The sequence below is a fragment of the Pelobates fuscus genome, chromosome 9, assembly GCF_036172605.1.
Source record: "Pelobates fuscus isolate aPelFus1 chromosome 9, aPelFus1.pri, whole genome shotgun sequence".
Classification (NCBI taxonomy): Eukaryota; Metazoa; Chordata; class Amphibia; order Anura; family Pelobatidae; genus Pelobates; species Pelobates fuscus.
In genome coordinates, this window is record NC_086325.1 from 27,753,261 (window position 1) to 27,778,806 (window position 25,546).

At 45.3% G+C, this 25,546-nt stretch overlaps 1 protein-coding gene and 1 long non-coding RNA gene across 3 annotated transcripts in view; one reads left to right on the forward strand and one right to left on the reverse strand.

Moving 5' to 3' along the window:
• Positions 1–19,688, forward strand: part of CLASRP (CLK4 associating serine/arginine rich protein) — a 32,602-nt gene extending 12,914 nt beyond the window's left edge. Inside the window, exons 15-22 of one of the 2 annotated variants that reach the window (XM_063431714.1) lie at positions 10,991–11,149; positions 11,588–11,627; positions 12,236–12,296; positions 14,308–14,366; positions 14,625–14,671; positions 18,224–18,303; positions 18,565–18,589; positions 18,844–19,688. In XM_063431714.1, coding sequence (XP_063287784.1) covers positions 10,991–11,149; positions 11,588–11,627; positions 12,236–12,296; positions 14,308–14,366; positions 14,625–14,671; positions 18,224–18,303; positions 18,565–18,589; positions 18,844–18,886 — 514 coding nt within the window. In that variant the 3' untranslated portion in view covers positions 18,887–19,688. Of the gene's footprint in view, positions 1–10,990; positions 11,150–11,587; positions 11,632–12,235; positions 12,297–14,307; positions 14,367–14,624; positions 14,672–18,223; positions 18,304–18,564; positions 18,590–18,843 lie in introns of those variants that run through there. The other variant, XM_063431715.1, reaches the window with a different exon arrangement.
• The window catches only part of LOC134572638 (uncharacterized), a 454,902-nt gene that overhangs the window by 56,644 nt on the left and 372,712 nt on the right, over positions 1–25,546 (reverse strand). The gene's annotated exons all lie outside the window — the stretch shown is intronic.

The following is a 25,546-nucleotide window of genomic DNA, read 5'->3' on the forward strand; positions in this document are numbered from 1 at the left end:
ACTCCAATGGGCAGAAGTGGTCTGGGTGCCTGGAGTGTCCCTTTAATAAAAATCAGCTTAATAAGAACAGCTCAAGAAATAGATTCCCACAATCAATGTGTAGATCTATTCAGGAATAATAGATCTCTAAAAATCAGACATAAATCACAGTATGAAAACAAATTAGGTGCGCTGTGCCTTGAAGAATGTATTGTTTTTCAAACCAAATACTTAAACTATATATAATTATTGTCCAAATACTTATTTTCTCTCTAATGTGCATATATTATGTGCAGTGATTTATATGCAACAAACACTTCGAAATTTACCATAAAGTGCTGCAATGCCGTGAAAAAAGCAATGTAAAGTGCTAACATTCACAATAACATGAAATTATATTAGTTGGCTCCAAATAGAAAGGACATATGTAAAAGAGAGAAACAATGACCACATCAGGCAATATTGTAACGCGTTTATTTGAGCTTGTACACTGTGTGAGGTGCAGATTTTTGGGCCTGTTTCCAGCACCATTAGTACTTGAGTTTGTTTTTAGTTGGTATAAATCACAATATACAATGTATCAAAAAATCTCATGTAATTCTAACAACAAGATAAGTTACATAAACCTCCTAAAAAAGCAGGAAGAAAACCTTGCTACAGTTTCAGGTAAAATGAAGCCGCATGTAGCAGCCTAAAGTGAGAGGTTTATGCCAGCAAAAAACGGGAGGGGGATAGGGGGAAGGCACCTAGTGTAAAAGATATAAGAGACCGTTATAAAATAAAAAGCTGGCAAATAATAACAAAAAAGGTCCTCTAGAAACCCGCGGGGGGGCACCCTCCCACTATATCAATCTTGCTATGGGTAAGGATCCAAAGCTCAAAAGTCCCTTCAAAGGCTGTAAACCTGATCGCGCCGATTCCTAGCCACGAGGTGGTGTGAAACAAATGCCGCGATCCGGATCTTCACAAAAGACCGTGGCCATCTGGATGATAAAAAGCTCAGGGAACACGAGGAGAGGTGACAAGCAAATGCTGCGGTCGGAATCTTCACAAAAGACTTCGGCTACCTTGATGTTTATAGAGCATAGCAACTGAAAATCAAGCTGCACCCGGTCCACTGAGTCTACGCGTTTCGTCTGTCACAAGACTAACTTTCCTACTTCCTTCCGTTTCATTTATGTATTTGGAGTGCACATACAATATTTAAAGTTTTGAATCTCCGGCGATAAAGTCGCTCTTTTTATGTATGTTGCTGCCCACTTTATTTAGAATTTTGGTCACCGTTTCACACTTGTAAATACTATTGTGTTTAAAACTCCAAATACCGGGGGCGGCGCCTAGCTACTGAAGAGAACGGTCGCACGCCGGCTGAGCTCCGAGCAACCAAGCGGGAAAAACACACAAAGAACCCCCCTTCTCCGGGTCAAAACCACCCCGAGGGGAGCACAACGCCAACACAAGCCTAATGGGGATAAAAAAATAAAAAACTCAAGCCCGAAAAGCCCACGATGGGCATGAACATCGACGAGATGTGGCGACAGGCCCGAGGAGCCTCGAGCTCCAATATGGCGTCCTTGCACGGCGGATGCTCTTATTTCTATGCAGAGACGTCGGATGAAGATGGAGGGGAGCTCACCCCGGCAAGGCATCACTCACCGCCAGCCCGACCGCAACAGCCGCCTCCAGCCGCGGCCCCCACGCCAGTGAGCATTGAGGCCATCAGGAAGCTTATGGCGGAACACCATAGCAAAATCTTGGCGGATGTTGCCTCGATTAAGGACACCCTGCGGGGCCTAACAGGGCGATTGGGAGCTGTGGAGAGCACCTCAAGCACCCATGCCAAGCAAATCCAAAAGCTACAAAAAGAAGTACAGGAGCTGAAACCGCAATCTAGCCGAAACGACCTAAAATTTGCAGAGCTCGAAGATAAACGCCGCCTAAAACACCTCAAGGTTAGGGGCATCGATGACAACGTACCCGATACGGAGCTGCCACATGTCACTCGGCGGCTCCTCACGGCCCTATTGACTCCTAAGGTAGCCAAGGCCATAGTGCTCGACGGCATTTTCCGTATCCCTAAGCCCACCAAGGCCCCTACCGCAGCCTCACGAGACGTAGTCCTGCAATTCCAGACCTTAACCCCTTAAGGACACATGACATGTGTGACATGTCATGATTCCCTTTTATTCCAGAAGCTTGGTCCTTAAGGGGTTAAAGGACAGATCCGCAGTACTGGCGGCCACTAGAAACCACCCAACTTACCTCTTCGAAGAGATGACTCTTTCCTTCTATGCGGATCTTTCAGGGGCAACGCTGGCATGGAGAAGGACCCTACAACAACTAACATCCCTCCTGCGAGATCGCCATATACAATACCGCTGGGGGGACCTGCCCACACCGTGCTGATCACCAAGGGCAACAACACGCTCACAGCATGACACATGCAAGAAGCACCAGCGATACTGGGACAACTGGATCTCCCAACGGACTCATTACCACAGCAAAAGCCTACAGACCGAACCAAGAACCCATCGACATGGGCCACAGCCGGCGCAGCAGAACTTATCCCCAGGCGAAGGACCGACTCACTCGAGGACGCGGCCGACACCTGAATGAACTGCCAAGGGTTTTTTCATCTCACCCATTGGGATGTTACCCCCCACAAACGGAGCCCACTTTAGTCACACACACACACTTTAGACCGGGACTCTCATCTACCACTGTTACACGGGACGTTTTTTCCCAAGCATACTACAATACCCTTCGGGCTTCGGCCTAAAAGTGGTGACACTGCCTTTTACTTTTTTTTTTTTTTCTTTTTTTTTTTTTTTTGTCAATCATTATTTTATTCAAGGCATATGCAAATGAGTACAGAAGAGAAAGCATGGGAAACGTACCAGCGAATTACATCACAGGGTGGTTACATCAGTGTGGTCATAACAGTACAGTTTCAAAATAATGATGCCTTTTTTTTTTTTTTTTTTTGTGATACAAAGAAAAGTAAAGCAATGAATATCAATCAATCAATATAAAAGCTTCAAGTGAACAGTAATACTATTAAACTATAAAGATTCTTTCAACCATGTGCATAAACCTATGGGTAATTAGCAGGCTAAATATAGCGTGGGGACAGAGGGGGGCGGCAATGTCTTGGGGGGTATTCAGTATCAGTTCCTTTCCCCTGCTATATAGGGTGCTTAGTAGCTTCGGCTGTGCTGGGTTGATTTCGTTAACTAAGGGCCGTCTATTAGGTTAGCGGTGTGGCACTATGTCGGTAAACCTGCGTATCAAGTCTTAGTGCCCTCTAGTGCGTCATGTGGGGTTATCCCAATGGTTAGTCTCACCTCTAAGTTCGAGTCTTGCGACTCCGTCCCATTAGTTGTCCTGGTGTTCAGCGTTATCGCCCCCTAAGGGTCAGTGCCTGTCCTGTTCGGGGTAAGTCGTTAGTCATCAAGCGTCCCTGGTACCCTAGGGGTCAGGGAGAAGGGGTATGCAGAAGGGGTTGGGTAGGGGGGGGAGGTGGGTAGGGGGGGGAGGTGGGTAGGGGGGGGAGGGGGGGGGGAGTTCCGGACGGGACCACTCCGGCACCAGGGGCCATGCCACAGGCACTTCCCGCGAATGGACTTCCAACGTGTCGCTAACGGTCGCGACTCGGCCGATATCAAGCATCTAGCCCATGGGAGCCAACTATGCCGATCTATTAGTGATGTATGATTTCCAGGGATACCATTTGAGGGCACATTTGTTAGAGCGCTCCTGCAGGGAGGCGGTCATGATTTCCATATCATAGATGTTTTCTACCTTGTCAACCCATTGTGTGAATGTGGGCACTGTGGTGCGTTTCCAGTGTAGTGGTATGAGGGCTTTCGCTGCAGTGAGTAAGTGTATGGTGAGGGAGTTTTTGTATGTTCGCATGGGTATTGGCGTGTGGTGTAGTAGCATCGTCAGGGGTAGGAGGGGGATGTCCGAACCTGTAATCTCTCTGATCTTTGTATTGATCATATGCCAAAATGGTGTGATGCGTGGGCACGTCCACCATATGTGTATGTTCGTGCCGGGTCCGGACCCGCATCTCCAGCAGTCTCCTGTGGTCGTTACTTGCATACGTTTGAGGGTCTCCGGCGTCTGATACCATTGCGTCAGGAGTTTATAGCTGGTTTCTTGGAACTTTGAGCTTATTGAGCATTTGTGTGTGAGGAGGAAGATTTTCCCCCATTCCTGATCTGTTAGTTGGGTCCCCGTCTCTTTTTCCCATTTACCGGTGAAGCCTAGTGGGCTGCCTCCCATCGAAGTCAGGAGGATTTCATACATGTGGGAGACACCGTGTTCTATGTGTCTTCTGTCAGTGCACAGCTGCTCGAAGTCCGTGAGCTGCCTATGGAGGTGGGCTCTACCCGCTATTTGTGCGTGGTATGCCTTTACCTGGTGGTGGTGGAATGTTTCAAGTTGAGTGGGAGGCCCTTCCATCAAGTCTGCCAGCCGCCTGACCTCGCCCCCCGAGATCCATTGATGTAGGTAGATCCAGTCTGCCTCTTGGATGCGTTTGAGGGCGGCCGGGTGGAGGCCTCCTGCGAGGTCCGGGTTGTAAGTAATGGGGGTAAGAGGGTTCGGGGAGGTAGTCAGGCGGCGGGTGAAGCGGAGGCCGCACCACACTCTGAGCGTGGCATCGATGATTGGATTGTCCGTCTGCAGGTCCCTGAAGGTGAGCCGTCCCAGCCAGAGTTTGGATGGGATGGTGCCCAGGGACTGTCTTGTCTCCATCTGTATCCACCGCTTGGGGCTGGGGTGGGCGTGCCAGTCTACTATTCTGTGTAGGTGTGTGGCCTGGTAGTAGGTCTGTAGGGATGGGAGTCCCACACCCCCGGCAGCTTTGGGGCGTTCCAGGGTGGTCCTGCGAATGCGGGTCGGTTTCTGGTTCCATACGAAGCGTCTGATGGCCGTCGTCACCGATTTGAAGAATGCCTGTGGGATCCTCGTGGGTAGGGTTGCGAACAGGTAGAGGATGCGGGGCAAGATGTTCATTTTGACAGCACTTATGCGGCCGAACCAGGTAATGTATTGTCCCGTCCACTTCGTCAGGTCTTTCTGTATGGTCGAGAGGATGGGAAGGAAGTTCAATTGGTAAAGCTGAGCCAAGTCGCTCGGCAACCAGGTACCCAGGTAGCGAAGTTTGGTAGTATTCCAAGAGAAACGGAATTGGGAGCTAAGGTGTTTGGCGAGGTCCTCATTCCGAGTTATGGGCATGGCTTCGGACTTATCTATGTTCAATTTCAGATTGGACAGTCGTCCGTAGACCTCGAATGCCTGCAAGAGGTTAGGGACCGAAATCAACGGTTGTTCTAGGAAGAAGAGCATGTCGTCGGCATACGCCGCCACACGATGCTCCTCTCCTCCCACTCTCACTCCCCTGATGCCCCCATCTCGTCTCACCGCCTCCAAGAAGGGTTCCAGGGTGAGGGCAAACAAGAGGGGCGAAAGCGGGCATCCCTGACGAGTGCCGTTGCATATTGGGAAGGCGTTCGTCAGGGTTCCGTTGACTCTGATCCTGGCTGTCGGCGTGGTATATAGCGCAGCTATCCATGAGCGCATGTGTGGTCCGAAGCCCATGTGTCGCAGTGTTTCGGCCATGAACGTCCAGTCTACCCGATCAAACGCCTTTTCGGCATCAGTCGACACAAGTACGGTGTCACGGTTGGATGATCTGGCTGTATGGATAACGTTGAGTGCACGTATCGTATCATCCCTGGCTTCCCTACCCGGGATAAATCCCACTTGGTCCGGGTGGACAAGATCTGGTAGTATATGGGTCAGTCTGAGGGATAGTGCTTTGGTGTATAGCTTCAAGTCTGCGTTCAGTAAGGAGATGGGTCTGTAGTTCGCACAGACGGTCGAGTCCTTGCCCTCTTTGGGGATGACCGTGACAGTCGCCGCCAGTGTATCCACGGGAAAGCGTCCTCCGTCCCGCAGGGAGTTGAGTCCCGCCAGTAGTTTTGGCATAAGCGTGTCTCGAAACGTGCGGCGGTATGCTACTGGCAGTCCATCTGGTCCCGGTGCTCGGTGTGGCTTAGAGTTCTTTAGTGCCAAGGCCAGCTCTTCGAGCGTTAGGGGGCTCTCCAGGTCTTCTGCGTGTTCCGATGACAATTTGCGTTTAACGTGTTGTGACAAGTAGTCCGTGATCCTCCGGCGTTGGGACACGTCTCTTGTGGCTTGTGTGGCCTGTTTCTGATTATAGAGATCCGTGTAGTACGCCTCAAATGCTGCCATAATCCCCTTGGGCATATTAGTGTGGTGGCCGGCTCGCGTCTGGATCTTATGGATATGTTGAGACCGTCTCTTTGAACGGAGCATTGTCGCCAGGAGTTTACCACTCTTGTTGGAGTGTTCGTAGAAGAACCTCGTGGATTTGCGCAGCAATTGCAGGTGGCCTTGAGCCAGGTGTTCCCTGAGTTCCCTCCGAGTCTCTGTCAGTTGAAGATAGGTGTTGTCGTCCAGTGTCTGTTTGTGGGAACTCTCCAAGTCCGCTATCCTCCTCGTCAGGTCCCGAATGAGTCGGGACTTCTCTTTCTTGCGTTGCGTACACACAGATATAAAGTGCCTACGCATCACACACTTATGGGCTTCCCATAAAGTCAAGGGGGGCATGTCGGGAGTCTTGTTTGTTTCAAAGTACTGGGTGATAGCGCGCTGTGCTGCGGTGCGGGCTACAGGGTCAGTCAGTAAGGATTCATTGAGTTTCCACTGGCGCTCTACTGGTTTATATAGGGGGGAGTTTATCTGTATTGATGTCGGGGCGTGATCTGACTGGCGGACAATCCCTATGTGTGCGTCTCGGAGGAGCGTCAGGTGTTCCTGTGGCATGAAGATGTAATCGATGCGTCTATATCGTTTGTGTACCGACGAGTAGCAAGTAAAGTCCCTGTCGTCTGGGTGGGCCGTCCTCCAGCAGTCCACCAGTCCCGCCTTGTGTAGGGCCTTCCTGGCGGTGAGTAGGCAGTGTGGTGGGATTGTGCAGGTCCCTTTCGAGGTGTCTATGTGTGGGTCTAATGGTAGGTTTAGATCCCCTGCCAGGATCAGGAGGCCGTCCCTGAAGCGTTCCAGTTTGGACAGTGTTTTGGCTAGGAACGTGTGCTGCGCTCGGTTTGGGCTGTATATGCAAGCGAATGTGTATGTGTGGTCAGCTATGGAGCCTTTGATGAAAATGTACCTCCCGTTTGGATCAGCAAGTGTTTCTGTGTGTTGGTACGGGATCGAGTGTGCAACTAAGATCGCCACCCCTGTTTTCTTAGCATCTGGGTGGTTCGCAAAGAACCCCTGAGGAAAACGGCTGTTCCCTAGTTTCGGTTGTGTTCGGCTTACGAAGTGCGTCTCCTGCAAGAATGCTACTGACACTCTCTCGGCCCACAGTAAGCGTAGCAGTTGGGCGCGTTTTTCAGGGGAATTCAGGCCGCGGGTGTTGTTTGACCAAAACTTTAGCTGAGCTGGGCGTACCTCCGACATGGCCACGCGAGCCGGGGATCCCCCCGGGACCCGGAGTGGATTAAGAGGGAGGGATAGGTCAAGTGCGATAGGGCAGGGGGGCAGGAAAGAAAGAAGAGGGGGTGGGTATGAGGGGTAAGTGCAACTTCGAACCTCGGTCGGGGAGAGCCGTCGGTGGGTACTATCCTGTAGTCCCTCCGAACACCGACCGGTATATACAGTACAGGTTCGTTGCTTGAGGTGCGAGGGAGGCAACCGATGTCGTCAGTCGTTCGGTTGTCTTAAGTCCGTCAGCAAGTGTCTCTCAGGGCTCCCAACCCGCTGGTGGTGGAAACTAGTGGTCTTAGGTAACTGCCTAAGGTGGTATCATGTGGGGGTGGGCCGTAGGTCCCTGTGGATGGGGAGCGTCATTAGATAAGTCCGGAGGGGCCTCACCCCATCCGGCGTCCGTCTGTCTATGTCCGGGGTCCTCGTCAGTCGATACTCAGAAAGCGTATCCGCTTGTCTTGGCGTCGTCTACCGAGGGTGGGACCGTGAGCGTGCTATCCAGGTCTACCCAGATCCCCGGGTCAGTTAGTTACGCCCGTGGGCCCCGACTGTATAGTCGTACCATACACAAAAGAGTACATACTGTAACCCATAACAATAAGCAAAAGTTAATAAACATTGTAACTTGTGAACATGTAAGGTACCTTCAACATTCCCCAAACCCGATTACCCGGGGTGCTCGGCTGCCGGACCCCGTCCCCGGGCCCTGCCCCCGCTCACAACCCGGCCAGCGAGGAGGGGGCCCACGAAGCTCCGGGGGTGCGGCGGGCGTGCCCCTACGACCTGCCAATCCCATCCTCCCGCCCAACCCAAGTGCTCAGGGGACCCCCAATAACAGATTAATGGCCGGCCTAGTTACGGGAGCCCAGGGGATCCCAGGCCCCGCTTGGTATAAGCGTCCATGTCTCGGCTGTATTAGCTAGCAGCTTCAAAGTCCCTATGACGAACCCGTGACCTGACAAGTGTTTGGCATGGTGGGGACCAGCGACCTCGGAGGGGATTCCCCGCCCCATCCCCAAGCCCCACCACCCAAATTCGTAATGTGCTCCCCATAAATGTTGTAGCCGGGGGTGAAAGCCAGAGTCCCGCAACCACAGTGGGCCCACCATCCCCAGGTCCCTTCCCCCACCCAAGCGGACGTAGTTCCCGGGCTAAAATTCAAGCAAGGTGTGCTGGGGGGGGGGGGGGGCGTGCAGTACATACCAGATTGGGCCGTTCTTACCACTTGGAAGCTCCCGGATCCCCCCGTAAGCGAGGTGGGCAGTTGTCAGTCTCAGCTCTGCTGATGTCGCGTGGGCCCGGAGTCCATGCAACCGCTGTCCGGGGTCGTAGCTTGGGGTACATTCGCTTATTCTTCGGGGCCCACTGGTCCGCCGCGCCTCTGGCTCGGGCCCGGGGTGTTGTCTGTGAGGTTCTCAGCTGGGACAGTGGGGCCAGTGGGTCTGGCTGGAGGGCAATCCAGGATCCAGTTTGAGATTGTCATGGGAGGGAGGCCCACGGCCCGTAGGAAACGGGGGAGATCATTAGGCCATCTCAGCACGTGCCACTGGTTGTCCGTTCTGGCTTGCAGGCTAAACGGGAACCCCCATTTGTAAGGGATCCGTTTCTCTCGCATGAGATTGGTAAGAGGTTTCAAGGCCCTCCGAGCATCTAGTGTAAGTGTAGACAAGTCCTGGTACAGGGAAATCTGGGCGTCATTATATCTGATGGTGCGTTGCGTTCTGGCTGCCCGCATTATGGACTCTTTCAGCTGGAACGACTGTATGCAGCATATCAAGTCCCTTGGTAGGCCGTCCCTGCGCGGGGCCCGTAGCGCTCTGTGTGCTCTCTCCAGGCCGAAATCCGTAGGTGCATCAGCCCCGAGTATGTGGGTGAACAGGCCCGTTAGCTGTTCACGGGGCGATTCCCCTTCTGATTCCGGGAAGCCTCGTATGCGAATATTGTTCCGGCGTCCCCTATTATCGAGGTCTTCCATCTGCCGCCTGAGGTCTAAAAGAATATTGCCTTGCCTCGAGGCTGCCAGGTCGGCCGCCTGCATGTGGTGTTCAGTATGCAGGCGGTGTTCTTCCAGGGTATCCACCCGCGTTTCCAGGACCGCGAGGTCCCTCCTCACTGCAGCCACTTCCTCTCTGATAACTGACCTGAGCTCGGCTATGAGCTCCGTTTTGTCACTGCGGGTAAGCATGTTGGCCGAAATTGCAGCAAGGTCAGCAGACATTTGAGATAGTGCATCCTCTCTTGGGGAGCTCCTCATGGAGTCAGCCCGGCTGCTTGATCCCGGGGATGCGGGCGCCATCTTGCTTTGGTCCCGCGGGCCCCCAAACGAGTGCGGGGAGGACAGAAAGTCGTCCATCGGGCCCGGAGTCTGGATGGCCGGTGTGTGCGGAGGTCTAGGGGTATTCCCTCGTTTTGTTCTCCCCATAAAATCGGCTTTTTTGCAGCGTGTTTAACGTTTAAGCGGGTTGGGGCCTAGGAGCTCTCGCCGTCTGCGTCCTACTCCATCGGCTGTCAGGCCACGCCCCCTGCCTTTTACTTTTTATACATGTGTTTTACTATATATTTTCTCGCAACCACCTATATATATGTGTATACAGTTTTTTTCTTTTTTATTTTTTTTATTTTTTTTCATTGTTTTTTACATTTTCATTGTCTAACCAACAGTTATAGCATCACCACGAAAGCATACATGTGCGCACCCGGCCGCTCATGGGTAGGCAGATGACCCACATGTAGCTAGCTTGTGCATAAAGGATAACATCCAACAGCCTAAACATATTTAACATTGAGCGCAAGCAATAGCCCAGTAACCCACACAATTCTCATGTTTCAAAAGCGAACAAAGGCAGCCCAGTCTTACCATGACATTGTGGGCATTGTTTTTACATGTTCTAGTTTATACTCAATACGTTGCACTACGCATATACTTAACCGCCAGATCAACGATCAGACAGAGCGGTCACAACATGGCGGCTTAGCCGTGATCTTAAACTCTTCACAAGCACACACTTACCAATTTGAGCGGACACCTCTACGTTTAGTTGAAAGGCCTGTGGCCCCAACTCAATACACATACACTAGATATTTGTTCCTACCTAATATTTCACCCAACATAGGAAAACATTACTGCACTTGTAAATGCATTATAATATAAAACGTGCTTCTACTCATACCACTGTTTGTCATGTAAATAACCTGTACGCTGTTGTGGCGTTTCAATTCGCGATGTACACACCTGCACGACAAAATAAAGAATTAAAAAAAAATCCAAATATCACAAGCAAAATCTAGTGTTTTCGTTTGCCTAGAGTGCTTCAAAGATTTTTCAATGAAACACTATTGAAAACAAACTGATTTACCAAACTTTGGCCAGTGGGCTACACATTTTAGTCCTCAAATACTTTAGTGTGATTTTTCAGCTTGTTTCCTGGATTTATAGTTTTATATTGCCTATAACACCTTTTCATCTTTTTTTTTTTTTTTTTTAAAGAAGCCGTTCACGGTCAAATGACCGCTATGGACGCTCTGGACGAGGTGGAGCACGGGCACGTAGCAGCAGCCATAGTAGTATATCACGGAGTCCATCTCCTGGACGAGAAAGGGGGGTGAGACCAACAGTATCCCCTGCTCTGGGGGAGCGTTTGAAAAAGTGAGTGAATCATTAGATGCATTGAAAAGTGATGACTTGGTTACAAGATAAAATGTTTAAATGGGATTATGTCTGGGGTGAATGTGCTTTTAAAAGGGATACATTTGTTCTGGACACTTGGTTGCAGAAGGCTGTGAGATCAAAGTAAAGTGGTGGGTTTGCATTGATGCCTCAAGTTTCAAATTCCGTTTACGGCAAAGTCCCGTCAGCCAGTCATCCTTTCTAGTTTAATAAAACAAGCATTGTTCTGTTGGGTGATTATTGTGTTTTACTAGTAAAACACTATATATTCAAAAATGGAGAGTGTCGTTACAGCATAGTCCCAGTAAGCGTTTTTTTGTTACAGCATTGAAAGGGAAATTGAAGGCTCGATTTAGGGGGAAAGTAGTTACATGTGTTCTAATATACAGATTTGACAATTCTTTCTCTATCCTCCAGGCCTGAGCTTGCTGTTTGCAGAGAGAGCGGATCAGCCAAAGTCAGTAAGAATTTTACCGCCTTGTTGATTGACGCAGGATGAGATCTAGCCGTTAGATAGCAGGGGTCATTAACATATGCCATGGTGTACATAGATTTGTCATCTTTTTATTTCATCATTCTAAAGATTAGCTTCTTGCTCATTTATTATATTTAATGAATACTTGCGTTTGCATATGTTCCTTGTGTTGATTATTGGTGTGGCAATGAAAGGCATATTATCAGGACCAGAATAGAACACTATACCGTCTGAACTTAGTAATGTATTATTGGCTAATATTTTAACCCTACAGGTTTGTTCAATGCATTATGTTACAGTACTCTTAATAATGAGCTGAAGATGCCTTGCTCTGTAAGGCATCATGGTCTTATTATCTAGCTGTCTAGCAAAGCATTATCTATTGTTTCTCTGAGGGTTTATATATATCTATATATTTTTATTAATTTATAGAAAATGGCATGTTCATACCTAGCATTTTCCGTTAACAATCCTTTCTCTCTCTGAGGACATTGTGGTTCCTTCAAGATGTCTGCACTTTGCCCAGCATGTAGCTGTATATAGTTTTATCTCTCCTAATGTTCCATATTCTCTTGCCTTCCTTCCTCCAGACAAAGTTGACTCCTCAAGAGAAGCTTAAACTTCGAATGCAGAAAGCATTAAATAAGCAGTGTGAGTATCCTCAATGTATCACCTTACATGTCTAATGTCTCGAAGGTAGTCCGTAATCTCTACTCACCCGTTTCGTGCATGTCAATTTCTTTTTATTTTTTATTTTTACTATTTAAGAAATGAAGCTAATAAAAAAAATAGTAGTAAAAGTATACGGCCTGGATAAAAAGATGACGGTGGCCAGTGGTGTATCCTGGTTTTGTGCTGCCCTAGGCAGGACAAAACTCAGGCGCCCCCCTCCTGCCCGCGCCACCCCCACCCATCCCTTCCCCGCCTTCTAAATACACACACACACATTCGCTGACAGATACGCATACACTAGCTAACAGAAACACACACTAACAGACACTAACAGACATACATACACACTACCAGACACACACACACACTCACACTAACAGACACACACACACACACACACACACTAACAGACACACACACACACTAACAGACACACACACACACTAACAGACACACACACACTAACAGACTCACACAGACAGACACACACACACCAACAGACATACATACACACTACCAGACACACACACTAACAGACACACACACACACACACACACACTAACAGACACACACACACACTAACAGACACACACACACACTAACAGACACACACACACACTAACAGACACACACACACACACTAACAGACACACACACACACACACTAACAGACACACACACACACACACTAACAGACACACACACACACACACACACACACTAAAAGACACACACTAACAGACACACACACACACACTAACAGACATACATACACACACACACTAACAGACATACATACATACACACACACACTAACAGACATACATACATACACACACACACTAACAGACATACATACACACACACACACTAACAAACATACATACACACACACACACACTAACAGACATACATACATACACACACACACTAACAGACATACATACACACACACACTAACAGACATACATACATACACACACACACACACACTAACAGACATACACACACACACACACACTAACAGACACACAGACACACACTCACATATTTTACACATATATATTTTTTAAATGTACCCCCCCCCAGCCTCCTTACCTTTGGAAATGCTGAGGGGGGGGGGTCCTCTTCCTCCCTGGTGGTCCAGTGGCTGCTGGGCTGGGCGGGCGGGCGGCTGGCGAGGGAGCACTTCCTCTGAGCTCTCTGCTCAGCTCCCTCGCGCGCCGCAGAGTGAGGCTGGGAGCCGGAAGATGACATCATATTCCGGCTCCCAGCCTCACTCTGCAGTGCGCGAGGGAGCTGATCAGACAGCTCAGGGGAAGTGCTCCCTCGCCAGCCGCCCACAAGCGCCGCCCGCCCAGCAGCAGCCCAGTATGTCTGTTAGCCGCGAGGCTAACAAGACATTTGCCTTGGGCATTTGGGGGCGGCTTTTTTTGCCGCCCCCTGGAAAATGCCGCCCAAGGCAAATGCCTTGTTTGCCTCGCGGCTAATACGCCCCTAACGGTGGCCAAACCCTAAGTTACATTGAATTTGTAGCGCAATGTAAATGCTGTTTGTCTGTTTCATAGAGGATTCTCTTTGGAAAAATCAAAGTATGCTCACTTTAGGTTGGGCTTTATTTGTATGGCCCTCGTCAATGCTGAAAAGTGTGTATGACTTGTCTATTTTTTTTCTACCACCTTGTTAAAATGATAGACCGTAGTTTTGTTGCTATGAGTATATGGCAACTGTAGTTTTTGGAATGATTCAACAAAAAAACAGGACTTTTCCCTGAGCACTTTATTTTTGTGTAATTGCTAAACTGCTTTGACAGCTCACCTGGGAGATTGAACCAGAACAGAACCACTACTGTTAAGATTATGATAAGATTCCAGCTTAAAAGGCATAGATTCTAAAGAATAACCTTTTAAAAAAAAAATATATATATATATATATATATATATTTTTTTTTTTTGCGTACATATTTGTTAATTGTTTTTGATATTGTAGACAAGGCCGATAAGAAGGCAGCTCAAGAAAAGATCATCCAACAGGAACACGAGCGCCAGGTGAGGCAAAAACCTTTTTTGATGCTTTGTTTGCCCTACAAATTAAAGATTGACATGACAAAGCATTGTGGGAATTGCAGTTCAATGGCTAAAGAAATGTTGCTGTTGGACAGCGTCTCTAAAACAATCACCTGCATGAACAAAACACAATTTCCTTTTCTCTTTTTTTATTTATTTATTTATTTTTATTTTAGCTAATTTATAGAGTGTGTGTCAATAATTGATTTAATGGAATTTATAACCCATTTCTCTATTTAGGAAAGAGAAGACGAGCTTCGAGCCATGGCAAGGAAGATCCGTATGAAGTATGTGAGAGTTGAATAGCTTATAGACGTGGTCATGGTGGCGGGGGCTCATTATCTGTCGTCAGCCCGGAACTCAGACTGGCGACAGATAATTTTCCTCTAATCATGACATTCCTAATTCGCCCCCCCAAATGTTACCCAAGGGCAGAGTATAGAATATTTGATAGAGTCCTAACCTCAACATCTGAGGAAAGGGATTCAGGGGTGATTATTTCTGATGACTTAAAGGTAGGCAGACATTGTAATAGAGCAGCAGTAAATGCTAGCAGAATGCTTGGTTGTATAGGGAGAGGTATTCGCAGTAGAAAGAGGGAAGTGCTCATGCCATTGTACAGAACACTGGTGAGACCTCACTTGGAGTATTGTACGCAGTACTGGAGACCGTATCTCCAGAAGGATATTGATACTTTAGAGAGAGTTCAGAGAAGGGCTACTAAGCTGGTTCATAGATTGCAGGATAAAACTTACCAGGAAAGGTTAAAGGATCTTAACATGTATAGCTTGGAGGAAAGACGAGACAGGGGAGATATGATGGAAACATTTAACCCCTTCAGGACCGCTGACGGTTCAGGACCGTCAGCGGTAAAACGTGCGTTTGGACCGCTGACGGTCCTGAACCGTCATAACGGTCTGGGGCTACTTACCTGATCGCCGTCGGTCCCACGGCGGCGATCAGTGCTCCACCCGGTCCAGGGGGACTGCCTGTCTGCCCGGGCAGTCCCCCCTCGGCAGATCAGGACCCCACGGCCATGTGATCACTCGATCACATGACCGCAATAGGGGTCTTTGTATCTGCCTGCAGGGGGACTGTCTGTGCTGACAGGCAGTCTCCCTGCAAGTAAAAAATCCAAAAAATAAAGTAAAAAAAAAACCAGTGTAAAATCAGTGTAAAAATAAATAAATAATATGTGTATATATATATGATATATATACATGTATTATATCTATATATAATATATGTATATGTATCATATATATATATATAATGTCATATTAAGTGTATTTTTATATTTATATATACGTATATTAATATAAAAATACACTTATATTTAAATTACACACGAATATATACAATATATATATAATTGCTATATATATGGTATATATATATTATTATAAAATACAAATAATATGTTAATAAAAATAAATAACAAAAAATAAAAATAATTTTTAATAATTATAAAAAAATATTTATATATGCAATTTTATTCTAACAGTATTTTGATATATATATATATATATATATTTATATCAAAATATACTTAGAATGTAATGATATATATATCTATGTATAAATAAATAAAAACAATACGAAATATACATATGTCCATATACATAATTACATAAATAATTTCATAAATATACACGTAGACGTCAAATATATAAATATGTATATATATTAAAATTCTACATGTGTATTTATGTAATATTTTTACCTAATTAAGTAATTTTAATGATTGCAATTTGAGGGACCTGCCTGCCAACCCAGGCCGAAAGTCCAGATAATTTAATTTGCTAGCACTGTGTTTAACCCTGTAACTTTCTATGACACCCTAAAACCTGTACATGGGGGTACTGTTTTACTCGGGAGACTTCGCTGAACACAAATATTAGTGTTTCAAAACAGTAAAACATATCACAGCGATGATATTGTCAGTGAAAGTGAATTTTTTTGCATTTTTCACACACAAACAGCACTTTCACTGAGGATATTATTGCTGTGATACATTTTACTGTTCTGATACACTAATATTTGTGTTCAGCGAAGTCTCCTGAGTATAACAGTACCCCACATGTAGAGGTTTTATAGTGTTTGTGAAAGTTACAGGGTCAAATATAAGGCTTGATTTTACTTTTTTTTTTTATTGAAATTTGTCGGATTGGTTAGGTTGCCTTTGAGAGCGTATGGTAGCCAAGGAATGAGAATTAGCCCCATGATGGCATACCATTTGCAAAAGAAGACAACCCAAGGTATTGCAAATGGGGTATGTTCAGCCTTTTTTAGTAGCCACTTAGTCACAAACACCGGCCAAAGTTAGCGTTTCTTGCATTTTTAACACACAAACAAATATAAATGCTAACTTTGGCCAGTGTTTGTGACTAAGTGGCTACTAAAAAAAACTGGACATACCCAATTTTGAATACCCTGGGTTGTCTACTTTAAAAAAAATATGTACATGTTAGGTGTGTTTCGGGGATTTATGACAGATAACGGTGTTACAAGGTCACTATTGATACATTTAAAATATATATATATTGAAACAGCAATTTCCTACTTGTATTTATAGGCCTATAACTTGCAAAAAAAAGCAATAAAGCATGTAAACACTGGGTGTTTTTAAACTCGGGACAAAATTTTGAATCTATTTAGCTGTTTTTTTCATTAGCTTTTGTAGATAAGTAAAAGATTTTTCAAGTAAAAGTCCAAAAACATGTTTTTTTTTTAAATTTTTCACCATATTTTATTATTTTTTTTAAATACAATATTGGACATAATACAAATAATGGTATGTAAAGAAAGCCCCTTTTGTCCTGAAAAAAACAATATATAACTTGTATGGGAACCGTAAATGAGAGAGCGGAAAATTACAGCTAAACACAAACACCACAAAAGTGTTAAAACTGCTCTGGTCCTTAACGTACAAACATCGCAAAAACAGGCCGGTCCTGAAGGGGTTAAATACATAAAGGGAATCAACACAGTAAAGGAGGAGACTATATTTAAAAGAAGAAAAACTACCACAACAAGAGGGCATAGTCTTAAATTAGAGGGACAAAGGTTTAAAAATAATATCAGGAAGTATTACTTTACTGAGAGGGTAGTGGATGCATGGAATAGCCTTCCACCTGAAGTGGTAGAGGTTAACACAGTAAAGGAGTTTAAGCATGTGTGGGATAGGCATAAGGCTATCCTAACTATAAGATAAGGCCAGGGACTAATGAAAGTATTTAGAAAACTGGGCAGACTAGATGGGCCGAATGGTTCTTATCTACCATCACATTCTATGTTTCTATTCTCTCCCTCCCTCGCTCTATACCCACTCCCCGCCCCTTACCTGTCCAGAGTGCACACGTTCTTTGAACCAGTGGAACAAACCAATCAAATGCTTCCCCCCCACCCCATCCTGTAACCATGATCTTTCTGCCTCTCTCGCCTCAGATCAAAGTGATGAACCCGAGGGGCAGAGAGCAGTGTCTCAGCAAATGTTACAATGTCTCATCCAATGAATAGTAACAGTGATTGCGTTGATCGCTGTTTTGTCAGGCAGGTCCCCCAATTGTGGTCGGCACCTTAGATAAGGAGGGCCAGATCGTTAGCATGCCCTAACGTCGGGAAGGGGTTAATCTCTGAACTGATGAGATTTTCATAAGTGGTTTCACTTATTTCGAGTACAGATCATGTAGCCATGTGATTGATCTGCTATAGTTTTAGGATATCCTGTAGACCCCAGATACTGTGCTGTCCTTTTAACTTTATAAAGGTGCAGGTCAGAAAAACACAATGAAAAAGAACCAATAATTTGTTTAAGACTTTTTATCTCTTCTTTTTAGGGAGCGAGAGCGGCGCGAGCGAGAACGTGATGAATGGGAGAGACATTACACGCGGAGTCGAACCCCCTCCCCAAGGCACAGTGAGTACAGATTTACAAGTTTTCTGTTCAGGTTTATGTGTGTTTTGGAACTCATGGGACCATCTTCATCCTCTGAAATGTCCATCTTCATTTCTTTGAGTACACCTCTTATAAACTTTACTTTTATAAAATGCCATTAAATTAAACTGATACCAAAGTACACTTGGAGTACATGTGTTGTAGAGAACCTGATTGGAATACTGCATGTTATAATCTAGATATTCGTTGATCTGTTGTCACAATTTCATTTTCTCTTTCTAGGTCGAGAGTACAGTTCTTCAAGGAGGTAAGATATTTGCAAAAACTGGACAGTAGTAGCTTTAAAATGTGAATCTTGTTTGATGTATATGGTTTACAAGTCTGTTTATATTGTTTTTTGTGTTTTTTTTGTGTAAAGTGATAATGTGTTGGCTCTTTAGACTGTAGAAGATCGGTTTTACTCTGAAGGAGTAGTAGAGTCCTCATTGTCCTGTGACCTTGATGTGGTTTTGAAATTGGTTGTTGTACACTTATTTAAACGCTTTCTTTTCTTGTTGACAGACGGTCCCGTTCACGATCCAGAAGTCCTCATCACCGTCATTAGCTCGGTGTTGCATCTGCCTATTATTATTTTTTTGATTATACTGCGGGTTATGAAGAAGATGAACCTTCCCAGAGTTCGTGGTGCTCCCCGTGGGGCAGAGATTGAGATAAATCTCATCACCAAATGATTGAAGAATTGGTATCAGAGTGGAGACTGTCTCACGTCCTGAGAGATCCTGGAGGTCAAGGCCAGCCTTTATGACTGATGTCGGACTGTCCAGTTTTCATAAAACGCACCTCTTATCTCATGGTGTCCAAGGGTTTGGTCTTTGTGGTGTTTTACAGTTGTTCTCACTTTTTTGTTTTGTACATTCCAGAGCTACCCATCAGACACCATTCAAAGAGAATCAAATCTTCTAGCAGAGTATAAAATGGTTCGCTCAACAACCCACAAAATAATACAGCTGAGCGTAGCGAATATTTATATATTTTTTGTCCCGCTAACTCCTTTAGAGTCTCTGGTTTTAATGTGGTCATCGTCAAAGATTGATCACTTTATATTTGAGCCTGTATTAGGATGTAACAGACTACAATGAACTATAATTTGATTACAAATTGCAAGCTAGAATGCTTTAAGAAACACTAGTCGGTGATCTAACGAGTGTTTATTGTCTTGCATCTGTTTCATAAGGGCTTGATAAGGGGTCAGTGCTCTTCGGTTAATGCTGAAGTAGCAGTGATCTCATTGCACACAGAGTGTGATGTAAGAGTTTGGTGGGATACATGGCTTTGTTTGCAGAGCTGTGATTTCCACCCAATTCCATTTATTGTATATGTAAATATAACATGTTTTGTTTCTTAAATTGAGTTGTGTGTTTTTGTTGCGTTTTTGTCAATTTTTAGTAAAATAAAATAAAATAATTATGCCGCAGGCACAGCTATACTACAATACAACTTGTTTGGATTTACAGGAGTTATCACAGAGCTCCAAAGCAATACAACACATACTAATGTGTGGTGTGCACGCCAACATAATACTCACACGGGTTTATTAAAAGAGAATTTACAATTTTTAAGCTAAACAGCCCAACTAAAAACCCAGTTTATTTTCATTATTTTCCAGTTCAGCTATATAGACTTTGAGATTCTAACAATTCACACTTTACTGTATAATCCTGACTGTATTGCGAGTCATGTCAGTAACCAGCAATATGAATAAAACTGTCTATGATTCTCGCACTCTCACTGTAATGTGTTTGTGTGTTGAGTTACACAGCAAGAATTCACAGAATGACAGCTTTTGTTTATTAAAATTTATTTGTTAATGTTCAACTCTGTATCTTTCTTTATGAAACCAGAGAGTACATTGAAAACTCGTCATTCACAGTGTAATCAAAAGCTATTTGATATTCTTTAATATAGCACAATTATCCTGGCGTTCAGTTAGTTAAAGGGAAAATTGTAGGCACTGTAACTGCTTCATCTCATTAATGTGGTTATAGTGTCTGAATCCCCCTGGTGCTGTCCTTCTGTATAGTGTTAAACAATTTTATTTTATTTTTTTCTCTTTCTCCCACTCACTCAAATCTATTTTGAGGTATATCTGAGAAATATTGTTTTACCGTGGTGACCATACTAGACATAAACATTGAAAGTTGGGTAAAAATACCAGTAGTGTTACGACGCATAACTACGTTGCTACAGAGGAAACTATTGTACATAGCAACCCAATTAAGGCAAAGGAAAGTTTTTTTTTTTACTGTAAGAACAATCAGGATGTGGAATTCTCTGCCTGAAGAAGTGGTTTTATCAGAGTCCATACAGATGTTCAAACAGCTACTAGATGCATACTTGCAAAAACAGAATATTCAAGGATATAATCTTTCAATGTAGGGTAATAACTGCTTGATCCAAGGATAAATCTGACTGCCATTCTAGGGTCAAGAAGGATTTTTTTTCCTAGCTTGTTGCAAAATTGGAACATTTACAAATTTTTTTTGCCTTCTTTTGGATCAACAGCAAAAAACATATGTGAGGAAGGCTGAACTTGATGGACGCAAGTCTCTTTTCAGCTATGTAACTATGTAATGTTATGTATTGTGTCACACACACATCAGGTAGGCCTCTTCTTAATGAAAGAAAATACATGGTTAATGAAACATATAACCTATGGATGATAAAGCCGAACGGCAAGCAACAGTAGGTTTGTAGCTATAACTTGAAACGGTCAAATGAGCGAAAGAACCATCTATATGGAAAATAAAGCAAAGTAAAACAAATTTTAAATAAACTGTAGTTATACAAATAGAATCAGACACTCAATGGCCCATACTAGCCAAACATTATGTATTTGGCTGTCATCTTGGTAGTCAGATTTAGCCTATTCCCCTACTGGGAAAACATCTTTGCGAGATCTTAAGAGAAGTTCTCCCGCTGAAGTTTACTCCTACAGCTCCCGAACTCTTAATAGAACCTTGACACAGTGTCCACTGACCCTTCTTCTCTTGGTGACTACTTGTTTTTACCAATCCGTTGCTAAATATCTGTACCACTCCAAACCATAAAACCCATCAGCTTGCTAATGCGTGAGAAGTATTCCACTTTATAAAAGTGCTGATTTCAGTTTTTGCTGATTTCGATCTCCCAGTTCAACACAATATCATGGCACCTATGCCCCGCTACACCCCCTCCCCTTCCCTCTCCGCCCATGGCTTGCGGTGGTACCACAAAAGAAGCTGCGACTACGAACAGTGTGCCCAACATGGTGGAGACTGCATGCATCCAAATTCACCTGGAGGAGAAGTATGGCATATTACCTCGATAGTCTCTTTGAAGCATTTTGGCAGACATTGCAGCACAGATACTTCCTACCTGCCACACAAGCTCACCCACAGAGATCGCCTGCGCACATAATCCGGGGCCCTTGTGACCAAGGCCCTATGGTGGCCCACCTCAGGCGGCGTAGACCCCACCGGTAACACCAGAGCAAAACACAGCTCAGCCTGCCAGCTTTTCTAATACATGACTCCCTGACCGGCGTCATAGTGTGGGACTGTGACCTGCTATCAGTGGGTATAGGCTGAGAGACGCTCAAGAGTCATCAATTCATCCTTTTTATGGACTCACACCTCATATACGGAGTCACGAGGTGGACCTAATTCTTTGACAGCAGTACATTAGCATGTGTTTCTCTCTAACTTTAAGCTTCTTCTCTGTTTTCTTGTTCTTACAAGCTTGTTATACAGTACTTACTATATGTGAGGTGAATTGACAAAGCTGAATCTACTGTTTTCTTTCGTGCATATAGTAGCCTATTACCCAGTAGCAAAGAAGTAATTATATAATACTAATGCATGCGTAGAGCGTTCCAGGAGTTTTCCTTAGTGCCGGGTTTCAAGTGTTAGACCAATACCATTAAGTTTGATATTGTGAAATCCATTTTTTTCGGAAGCTATACCAGAATCCCTCTGCAATACTAGACTTAAACCATCACTCGTACCTCAACACGAGGTAGGTTGTACTGATACAAATCCAAATAAGGGATATCCGTTACTTAAATCTAATTGTTTTATTGTGTTTGCTTATTTTTTTTACATTCTTGATTTGACGAAAACATTGAATTAATTCATAAGAAATCACACTTTTCCTTATGAGAATGTATTATTTTTTTTTATTTTTTTTATATTCTTTATTTTTGCTGTGCAGGTGGGTACAAGGAATCAACAGACGCCACAACAGCGTATTGCAAGATAAACATTGGTTAAACAGTGGCATGAGCGTCTGCACATTTTTACATTTTTAGCAAGCTAGGCTAAACTGTTGTATCGTTAGCGTGAAGTTAAATAAAATACAGCAAGATAAATGATGCTTAACTTGTCTAAATCGGCATTTGTGCTAGGCATATGTGTGAGAAACAAAACAGTGAGCTTATTTTTGCCGTTACCGTGTTTCTCCGAAAATAAGACCGGGTCTTATATTAATTTTAGTCACACAAAACACACCAGGGCTTATTTTCAGGGTAGGGCTTATTTATTTACGGTACCGGTATGTACATTGAACCCCCCCCTTTAATTAATCCACCCCCCTTTAATTAATCCACCCCCTCTAATTAATCCACCCCTCCTTTAATAAATCCACCCCCTCTAATTAATCCACCCCCCCTCTTTAATAAATCCACCCCCTCTAATTAATCCACCCCCTTTAATTAATCCACACACCCCTCTAATTAATCCACCACCCCTTTAATTAATCCACCCCCTTTAATTAATCCACACCCCCTCTAATTAATCCACCACCCCTTTAATTAATTCACCCTCCCTCTAATTAATCCACCCCCTCTAATTAATCCACCCCCCCTTTAATTAATCCACCACCCCTTTAATTAATCCACCCCCTTTAATTAATCCACCCCCCTCTTTAATAAATCCACCCCTCTAATGAATCCACCCCATCTAATTAATCCACACCCCCCTCTAATTAATCCACACCCCCCTCTAATTAATCCACACCCCCTCTAATTAATCCACACCCCCTCTAATTAATCCACACCCCCTCTAATTAATCCACCCCCCCTCTAATTAATCCACCCCCCTTTAATTAATCCACCCTCCCTTTAATTAATCCACCCTCCCTCTTTAATTAATCCACCCCCTTTAATTAATCCACACCCCCCTCTAATTAATCGACCACCCCTTTAATTAATCCACCCCCTTTAATTAATCCACCCCCGCTTTAATTAATTCACCCTCCCTCTAATTAATCCACCCCCTCTAATTAATCCACCACCCCTTTAATTAATCCACCACCCCTTTAATTAATCCACCCTCCCTTTAATTAATCCACCCCCGCTTTAATTAATCCACCACCCCTCTAATTAATCCACCCCATCTAATTAATCCACACACCCCCTCTAATTAATCCACACCCCCCTCTAATTAATCCACCCCCCTTTTAATTAATCCACCACCCCTTTAATTAATCCACCCTCCCTTTAATTAATTCATCCCCCCTTTAATTAATTCACCCCCCCTTTAATTAATTCACCCCCCCCTTTAATTAATTCACCCCCCCCCCCTTTAATTAATTAAATCCCAGACATAAAATACCGGTATCTACTCACAGTTCAAAGAGTCCGACCACTGGGTGCCTCACCGCCCGGAATGGATCCTTCCGCTGAAGATCCGTGAAGGCAGACTGACGGCGCTGCGCACGTCGTCATCACGCTGCGCGATGCCGCGGCCCGCAACGCTCCTCCCCCTCCTCATAGAAGAAGGAAGTCCCGCCAAAGGTAAAATGCCTAGGTCTTATTTTCGGGGTAGGGCTTATATTGCAGCCCACCCCGAAAATTCGGCTAGGGCTTATTTTCGGGGTAGGTCCTATTTTCGGGGAAACACGGTAAAACAGGAGCTAAGGTCATCCTAAAGAACAGGTTTCTAGAAGCTTAATTAAGATTAACCACCAGGGGGCAGCAGATCGTCGGATCTTCATGCTAGCTCAGACATATTAATTACTTTAAGCAGAGAAAAAGAGAACTCTGATAACCAACTATATAGCAATGCAGGCTTTTTCACTTGCACACATCCTTAGATGTAATAAACAAGAGTGATTGACATTGGCTTCATAATTAACTATGGATGAACTCTCTGCAGAGGGATATATATTGTAACATAGAAGTCTCTAGCTAGGACATCTGTGCTTGTAAATGAACAAGGTAAACCATGGGTTAAACAGATAACAGTTTGCACAGTCAGGTAAGGTGGCTGCTATTAGTATATATCGGGTCTGGCAGCTTAGGCACGGATTGTATGTTCAGTTCAAGTTCAGCTGACTCCTGATACCGGGAGACGTTGGTGATCTGTTGGGCAGTCCCTCAGGGCCTTGAACACATGTGGGGGCCAGTGGGACCGAGTGGTCACAGGGGGTCCAATGTTGGTCATGCTTGAGTGCCACTGTGTAGGCCTCCCTGCCGTCAGCGCTGTTCTCCCCAGATGGCAGCTGGTAGGTGTGGGTGTTATGTTCCGTTTGCCTGGTCGCTTTTGGCGAGCCGTTCTCTTTGTGGCTCCCGGCTCATGGGGGTGGTTGCCGCTCATGGCAGGTGCTGGGCACTGTGGGATGCCACTATGTGATCCGCAGCCATTTTGGGCTGCCCTCCACTGGACTGTTGCTGGAGGGTCTCGTTGGGGACCTTTCGCTTTTGCCGCCAATTTCGCCCAGAAGGCTTCCAAGATGGCATCAAGCTTAGCCTCTAGGCTCCCCTGGGGCACCTGCCTGCTTTGAGTTGTTGGTCAATGTGTTTGGCTGTGACAGGCGCGTAAATCCGCCACCTCGTGCGTCCGAGTATATTCCACGGCTCCGCTGCGTCGTCCGCTGGGGACCATCCGCTCTGTAAGCAGTGTAGTACGGACCGGGATATCCCCCCCGGTCCAGAGGGGAGGAAGCGGAGCTCTGTGTGGTCCTGCTGGGTGAGAAGATCCGGGACGGGTGATCGGCCGCCTCACCCGCCCGTGGTCCTCGCAAGGCCGCAACCACTCGGCAAGGACCCTGGCAGCCGACATCCCGTTTTTTCGGACCGGAACACTCGGGCCGTTGTCTATGTTGGGGAAGTCTCTTTTGGGGACAGTAGTGAGCGGCAGGAGGTTCGGTTAGTCGCTCGGGCAGGTAGTGTGCTGTGGAGCTCCTGCATGTTGCGACCGTCCGCCATGCTGGTCCGGCCCCGCTCCCT